This window comes from Nerophis lumbriciformis, linkage group LG39, assembly GCF_033978685.3.
Source record: "Nerophis lumbriciformis linkage group LG39, RoL_Nlum_v2.1, whole genome shotgun sequence".
Taxonomy (NCBI): Eukaryota; Metazoa; Chordata; class Actinopteri; order Syngnathiformes; family Syngnathidae; genus Nerophis; species Nerophis lumbriciformis.
The window spans coordinates 14,067,501-14,075,863 of record NC_084586.2 but is presented as its reverse complement, the minus strand read 5'-3'; the positions used below and the strand labels follow the sequence as shown (position 1 = coordinate 14,075,863).

Below are 8,363 nucleotides of genomic sequence, written 5' to 3'. Positions count from 1 at the left end.
TTTTAAATGGTGTAAAGTTTAACCAGAGGTTAAAATTTAAACAATATTTCAAAGAGAAAAATTATCATAATTTAAATATTTGTAATACAATAAAAGTAACATTTTTAAACAAGATTTCAAATCATTTTAACTGAATGATTTCAAATAAATCTTTAATTATAGAATTTTTAACAACCCAAAAAGTGGTTGTAGTACTTTCAAAACTTGCTTGGCCACTTAGGTATTTTTTTAAAATGGTGTAAAGTTTAACCAGAGGTTAAAATCTCTATTTTTCATTATATACTACATTTAAACAATATTTCAAAGAGAAAAATAATCATAATTTAAATATTTGTAATACAAAAAAAGTAACATTTTTAAACAAGATTTCAAATAATTATAACTGGATGATTTCAAATAAATCTTTAATAACTGAATTTTTAACAACCCAAAAAATGGTTGTAGTACTTTCAAAACTTGCTGCTTCGGTATTAAAAACAAAAAAGTTTCATGTTTAACCTGACGTTTCTAATCTATATATTAAACACTACATTAAATAATATTTCAAAGAGAAAAATCATAATTTTACTGCAATGAACTCATTACGAGATAATTATTGTAAAATAAAGAAAAAGAAAAAAACACTTCACAAATTTTAAAACAAGATTTTAAATAGTTTTGACAAAACAATTTTAAAAGGACGGGAAATGTTTAGCTGCCCTTTGTCACCGATTCTGTTCATAACCTTTATGGACAGAATTTCTAGGCGCAGTCAGGGCGTTGAGGGGATCTGGTTTGGTGGCTGCAGGATTAGGTCTCTGCTATTTGCAGATGATGTGGTCCTGATGGCTTCCTCCGGCCAAGATCTTCAGCTCTCACTGGATCGGTTCGCAGCCGAGTGTGAAGCGACTGGGATGGGAATCAGCACCTCCAAGTCCGAGTCCATGGTTCTCTCCCGGAAAAGGGTGGAGTGCCATCTCCGGGTTGGGGAGGAGATCTTGCCCCAAGTGGAGGAGTTCAAGTACCTCGGAGTCTTGTTCACGAGTGGATCGTGAGATCGACAGGCGGATCGGTGCGGCGTCTTCAGTAATGCGGACGCTGTATCGATCCTGTGTGGTGAAGAAGGAGCTGAGCCGGAAGGCAAAGCTCTCAATTTACCGGTCGATCTACGTTCCCATCCTCACCTATGGTCATGAGCTTTGGGTCATGACCGAAAGGACAAGATCACGGGTACAAGCGGCCGAAATGAGTTTCCTCCGCCGAGTGGCGGGGCTCTCCCTTAGAGATAGGGTGAGAAGCTCTGTCATTCGGGGGGAGCTCAAAGTAAAGCCGCTGCTCCTCCACATCGAGAGGAGCCAGATGAGGTGGTTCGGGCATCTGGTCAGGATGCCATCCGAACGCCTCCCTAGGAAGGTGTTTCGGGCACGTCCGACCGGTAGGAGGCCACGGGGAAGACCCAGGACACGCTCGGGATCCCCCGGGAGGAGCTGGACGAAGTGGCTGGGGAGAGGGAAGTCTGGGCTTCCCTGCTTAAGCTGCTGCCCCCGCGACCCGACCTCGGATAAGCGGAAGAAGATGGATGGATGGATGGATGGATGGATGGATGGATGGATGGGAAATGTTTAATTTGACAATTAAAATTCACAATTTTATTAGAAGGAATGGCTGACGAAAAAAGTTGTAGTTTTACAACAATAAAGCCATGCTGTTCCTTTTGTGCAAAAAGGTTTTTAGAGACTCATTTGTATCATAAATGTATTTGCTGATTGGCTGTCAGAAGTCATAATAATGCATGTGGCGTTTTTGAAACCAAAGTTTAAGGTAACAAAATAGGTATTTGCCACATGAAAGATTCCAAAAAAGACAAATACAACCCTGTATTGTTCATATTGGGGACTATTTCCAATCAACTGCAAACACTTCACTTTTTTTTTTTTACAAAGATAACGTTGAGTTTTAAGTTGGCAGTGAGCGCTCTACCATAATAACGGACGAGAAAACTCATTTTTTGCCCATCAATTTTAACAATCATTTTTATTAGAAGTCCCAAGAGGCAATGGAAAAAAACAAATCAGACGAAAAAAAGGAACACAAATGAAGAATACAGTGAACATGGTGGCCTTGGACAGAGGGTTTCACACTCACTCGACAGCTTTTCTCTTTTCTTTTAAAGTATCGACTTTATTTTGGTAGGGTTTGTTTTAGAGGGTCCCTCTGTTCCTCAGGAGAAATTTCACCAGGACCGAGCACACACACACACACACACACACACACACACACACACACACACACACACACACACACACACACACACACACACACACACACACACACACACACACACACACACACACACACATACATATATATATCAAAAGAAGCATCCCTTCATTATTAGTAAAAGCTGTAATTTGCTTTATATTTAATCAGCTCATTTTACTTAAAATGATTATTGTCTGTCTATTCATTCTGTACACAGTATATATTGTATTTATATGTATGTATATATATATATATATATAAACACAGAGGGCTCAGCTCACTCATACGATAGTTTTGTCTGTGCTCGTCACCTGGCGCGGGACACTCCATTAGGTACCCCGGCAGGGGCGGAGTTTCCTTTATTTTGGCAAACAGGACGCCCTGAAAAACGAGCATTATTATCATTATTATTATTCCTGCTAAATCCGCCAGTGTGGATGGAGCGCCTTCTGCGGGCGTACCTAATTGTTGTGGCCATATTTGCAGTGTTGCCAGGCAAGGAAAGGGATGCAAAATGTCGATTTTAAAAAAGAAAAGGAAAGGACACGCACGTTGAAATGAATCGTGAAAGCATCATGGGGGTGCTAAGGCCATGATTAAAAGGGGAAGATTACAGCATTTATTTGATTCCTTTCATGACTTTGCTAGTAGATCGTTCTTCTATCGCTTTTTAACGGGATTTCGTTATAAAAAAAATGATTTTCAGTGCTAGTAAATACAGTCAGGTTGCATACATCATTCTTTACGTTTGCGTGTGTTTATGTACATAATCTCCCTCCCTCCTCTCACCGCAGTAGATTTGAGCCAGAGTAAAGCTCTATTAACATCCATTTATTTCTCACACACACACACACGTGCGCGAGCACACACACACACACACGAGCACACACACACACCCCATGAAATCTGCCAGCTCTGGTGCTTAGATGACAGCAAGGAGAGCTTTAAAGTTTATTAGGTTAAAAAAAGGGAGAAAAGAGGAGGAGGGAGAAAAGATAGGAAGAAAAAAAGAAGGCGGGACTTTGTGGACCTAGCTGAGGAGCTGGCGGATCTCCTTGTGCATGTGACACAGGAAGTCCACGTAGGACGCGCCCCCGCTGGCGCTCTTGTCCTCCGCCAGGAAATGTCTGAAGATGAGCTCCGAGCGCTCCTCCTGCTTCACCACCATCAGCTGCAGGCAGGACAGCACACACACACACACAAAGCGTGGTATTATTCATGTGCAACACAAAAACCAGAACAACATAGAAATAATGACGAGGTAAGCGCATCTTCACCTTCATGTATCGCGACCGCTGCGCTCTGAAGGACTCCACAATCTCTCGGAGTCTTTGTGAGAATGGATTGTCCAACACCGGCAGACTAGTCTGCATCATTCAAGCAAAATTAGCAAGCCCATTAGTACAAACACTCTAAAACTAGCAATGTAATACAAACTCATCATAATCGTGTGCCATGTTGGCACTTTTTTTCCATAACTTGAGTTGAATTTGTTCTCTTATTTTGGAAAACCTTGTTACATTGTTTAATGCATCCAGCAGGGCATCACATCAAAATTAGGCATAATAATGTGTTAATTCCACGACTGTATATATCGGTATCGGTTGATATCGGAATCGGTATTTAAGAGTTGGACAATATCGGAAATCGGCAAAAAAGCCATTATTGGACATCGCTACTATTTTCCATGGTCAGCCTGCTGACTGGAAGAAACAGCTATCAGCTAACCGTGTATTGCCGTACACACTGTAGAGCCGCTCCCCTAAGTCAATAATCCTCCAGTGCGGGAAATAAATTGCAGTTCTTACAAGTACCATTATCACCGGAGGACTGTAATACCAAGTTAAATACATTCCCCACAGAGATTACTATTATTATTATCCTAAACCCTTTTTCATGTTAATGTTTACAAACTCAGGAAATCATTCCCTGGACACAGGAGGACTTCGAGGGCAGAAACAAAAGGCTTTCAATAAGTATCCATCCATCCCTCTTATCAGAGGTCGGGTCGCGGGGGCAGCAGCCTAAGCAGATAAGACCAGACTTCCCTCTCCCCAACCACTTTGTCCAGCTCATCCTGGGGGATCCCGAGGCGTTCCCAGGCCAGCGAAGATTATGTCAAATATAATGTAAATTCCGGATTATAAACCGCTACTTTTTTCCTACGCTTTGAACCCCGAGGCTAAAAAACGGTGCTGCAAATTTATGGTATTTTCTTGCTAATGGCCATAATGTTTTGAATTCAACAAATAGTTTTCAACAGACACTGAAAATGTGTTACTGTTTGTGCTATGGCGCCATCTTTTGGATGAGTTTGCTTACTGTTGGTGCTGCGGGGTGAATGTCTACAGCAGGGATGTCAAACTGGTTTTCATTGAGGGCCACATGGCAGTTCTGGCTGCCATCAGAGGGCCGCTTGTAACAGTGAATAATGCATGAATTTGCCTCTGGATTTCATTTTTTTTTTTTTTTTTTTAAAGTAGACTGTCGATTTTACAGTAAAAACTTCACATTTACAAAATTTCACTTCAAATATAGTGTTTAGGTTGTTTTTTTTTTTTACAACATTTTACGGTAAATGGAGCAAAGCTGGCAGCTTAGTTGCCAGAATTTTTGTGTTAAATTTACATTGGTTTTTACAACATGATATTGTTAATGGAAAAACCATAAAAGTTATTTTTTTATTCTGGCAACTTAGCTGCTAGTTTTTGTACCGTAAAAACAAATGTAACGTTTTTCCATTCACAGTAATACACCGTTAAAAACAACAACCGTAGATTTTACAGTCAAAAACTGGCAGCTCAGTCAACAGAATTTTAATGCAAAAAACAGTAGTAGTTTTTTTAAATTTACAGTAATATGATGCAAAGAACAACGTAAAATGTATTATAATTTTTATTATTTTGATGGGTAGTTTGCTGTAAATGTAAGTATTTCTATTTAGACACAATCCTGTTTGGAAAGTATGGTAATATACTGTAATATTTGTTGCAATATTAGATACTATTAGTTTAAAAGGTATGCAATTTCAAGCAGTGCATACATTTTTTCAGTCAAATAAACATAATCAATTACATTTCGTGAGAAAATATATTGACACGTCATTTCCAGGTGTTTGCGGGCCAGATAAAATGATGTCACGGGCCACATCTGGCCCCCGGGCCTTGAGTTTGACACCTGTGGTCTACAGTACCTCCTGCTGTTTAGTGCTTTCAACTGGAAGTACAACTATTGTTCTGTTTTCTAGTCGTCCATAGCGTTTCTACACATAAGGATTCTTAATTCATCACTCCAAGCAACGTTTGTCATTTTTATAATATAAATAAAACAATTCATACTTACTAAACCAGCACCCCCGTGACCCCGAGAGGGACAAGCGATAGAAAATGGATGGATGGATAAAACGTCCCATGTGTGATGTCTGCAGGAGTGTTTTCATACCTATCGTGATAGCAGTAGCTAATATGCTAACACGTTTACGAGTGTCTGTGTTAGTATTATTAACCTTCAACGACATTCTGTTTGTGTCGTTCCAGTTTTGTAAAGTCACCCTGGAATTAATGAGTCTGTTTAGCTGATTGGAGAGCTAGCTTCCGCAGCTAGTGTGTCCATGACGATGACTTCCGTTTTGTTTGATCAGCTGTTTTACTGCCTTGTTACAGGCACCGTTTGGAAACAATTAAGGGATGTTCATAAACATGTACAAAATCTTTTTGGGTAAATAACTCATTTCACAACGTACAGTATATATCTGCGGCTTATAGTCTAGTGCGGCTAATATATGGAAAAAATATTATTTCCTTCTAAAATGTTGTGGGTGCGGCTTATATACCAGTGCACTCTATAGTCCAGAAAATACAGTAGTAGTCTTTTGCTTAAGTTTATCTATTGTGTGCTAGTTAAACTTAAGCAAAAGACTACTACTACTTAGATATTTGTTTTTAAATTGCGTAATGTTTTACCGGAGGTTAAAATCGTATTGTTTATTATATATTACATTTAAAAAAACATTTCAAAGAAAAAAATAATCAGAATTTTACAGGAATGAAGTCATTACAAGAAAATATTTGTAATACAAAAATTTAAAATAACTCTGTATGGGGCAATCTTTTCACAACTGAATTTTTAACCAAAATAAAATGGTTGTAGTACTTTCAAAACTTGTTTTGCCACTTAGGTACTTTTTTTTTTTTAATTGTGTAATGTTTTACCAGAGGTTAACATCTACATGTGTCATTATATACTACATTAAAACCATATTTCACAGAGAAAAATAATCATAATTTAAAAAAATAATCAGGTCACTACGAGAAAATATTTGTAATTAAAAAAACCTCACATTTTAAACAAGATTTTAAATAATTTAGAAAAAATAACTATTTATGGGGCAATCTTTTAATAATTGCATTTGTAACTACAAAAAAAAGTATTTTCAAAACTTGTTTTGCTACTTAGATTTTTTTTTTTTAATTGTGCAATGTTTTACCAGAAGTTAAAATCGTATTGTTCATTATACGGTATATTATATTTAAAAAAAAGAGAAAAAAATCGATACAATCACATATTGTAATTTTTTAATGTACGGTAGTCATGGCGAGTGCTATTCACAATGTAACAATATCAACACAATATTCAATCTATTATTTGAATATTGTGTTGATATTGTTACATTGTGGATAGCACTCGCCATGACTACAGTAAAAAATAACAATATGTGATCGTATCGGCTGATTTGACTTACTGTATGCCTAATCGGAATCAGCAGCATAAAACCCTGATCGTAACATCCCTATCTTTGACATAAACGAATGTGTATCGTTAATATTTTGTTGATGTTTTTTTTTTTTAATTCTGTGAACCTTTGGTGAAAGTGTACCCCTGTGGAGAAAAATGTAATCACATTCATATTAAAGTTCAGAGGATTGCTATGTATATACTGCTTGAAGTAGCCTTGTACATTTTTGACCTTTCCTCTTAAAAGAATAGAAACACTACAAAATAATAAAAGTATGTATGATTCCTGCTGGTATCGCATCGTATTGCAAGTGAAAAGTTTGAGAGTTTTGAGATTTAAGAAATATCAGCCAAGAGAGTCTGATGTGATCTCACCATGGTGGAGTCGACGTGGCTGAAGCTGGATGTTCCAAAGATGTTGAGCAGCAGCTCTTGTTGCGCGTTGGCTGCCACCCACAGGAAGAGATGGAGGCCCGTCTCCAGCAGGTAAACGCCACCTTTGGAAAGCCTCTCCTCGGAGGCCCTCACCGCCATCGGCAACGACCCACTCTCCAGCTTCATCTGGAAAATGTCCACATGCGAGATGTTAGTCTTCTACTATTCCTATCATCTTTCAAGCGAGTATATTGCAACAGGGACGGACCAGCGGCAGAAGGCGAGGGTAAAAGAAGACGTGGGTCTCGGCCACGTCCATGCAGCTGACGAGCTGCCGCAGGTACGCTCGGTCATCCAGCGACACGTCAGCGCCGGGCAGCAGCACGTCGCTCTTCAGAAGGCAATTCAAGTAGACCGGCAGCAGCTTCATGCACTCGGGGAGGATCAACTGGGGAAAAAAACATGAGTTGTATGTAGGAAGATCTTCAAAACCATGGGTGAGGTTAGGAGGAGGTGTGTTCAGTACCTGACCAACTGATGAGGGACTTGCACAGTTCTTGCGATAGCAGGCCAGGATCTGAGCACACTGGTTGACCAGAGTGTCCCTCACCGCCTTTGTGGGGTTGCTCAGGACGCCACGGAAAGCTGACACACAAAACAAACACTGAGTTTTGAATAGAGATCGACCTATTATCAGCGTCGATAGTTGTCATTTTATATATATATATACAGTGGGGCAAAAAAGTATTTAGTCAGCCACTGATTGTGCAAGTTCTCCCACTTAAAATGATGACAGAGGTCTGTAATTTTCATCATAGGTACACTTCAACTGTGAGAGACAGAATGTGAAAAAAAAATCCAGGAATTCACATTCTAGGAATTTTAAATAATTTATTTGTAAATTATGGTGGAAAATAAGTATTTGGTCACTTCAAACAAGGAAGATCTCTGGCTCTTACAGACCTGTAACTTCTTCTTTAAGAAGCTCTTCTGTCCTCCACTCGTTACCTGTA

The 8,363-nt window shown here is 39.0% G+C and overlaps 1 protein-coding gene across 5 annotated transcripts in view; it reads right to left on the bottom strand.

Annotated features, from left to right (window-relative positions):
• Nucleotides 1-1,983: 1,983 nt before the first annotated feature.
• sec24c (SEC24 homolog C, COPII coat complex component) overlaps nucleotides 1,984-8,363 on the bottom strand; it is a 52,539-nt gene continuing 46,159 nt past the window's right edge. For 4 of the 5 annotated variants that reach the window (XM_061932033.1, XM_061932034.1, XM_061932035.1 and 1 more), the window contains 5 exons: nucleotides 7,877-7,995; nucleotides 7,619-7,798; nucleotides 7,351-7,536; nucleotides 3,519-3,608; nucleotides 1,984-3,412 (listed from right to left, as the gene is read on the bottom strand). In XM_061932033.1, the coding sequence (XP_061788017.1) occupies nucleotides 3,272-3,412; nucleotides 3,519-3,608; nucleotides 7,351-7,536; nucleotides 7,619-7,798; nucleotides 7,877-7,995 (716 nt within the window). In that variant the 3' untranslated portion in view covers nucleotides 1,984-3,271. Of the gene's footprint in view, nucleotides 3,413-3,518; nucleotides 3,609-7,350; nucleotides 7,537-7,618; nucleotides 7,996-8,363 lie in introns of all 5 variants that reach the window. The other variant, XM_061932032.1, reaches the window with a different exon arrangement.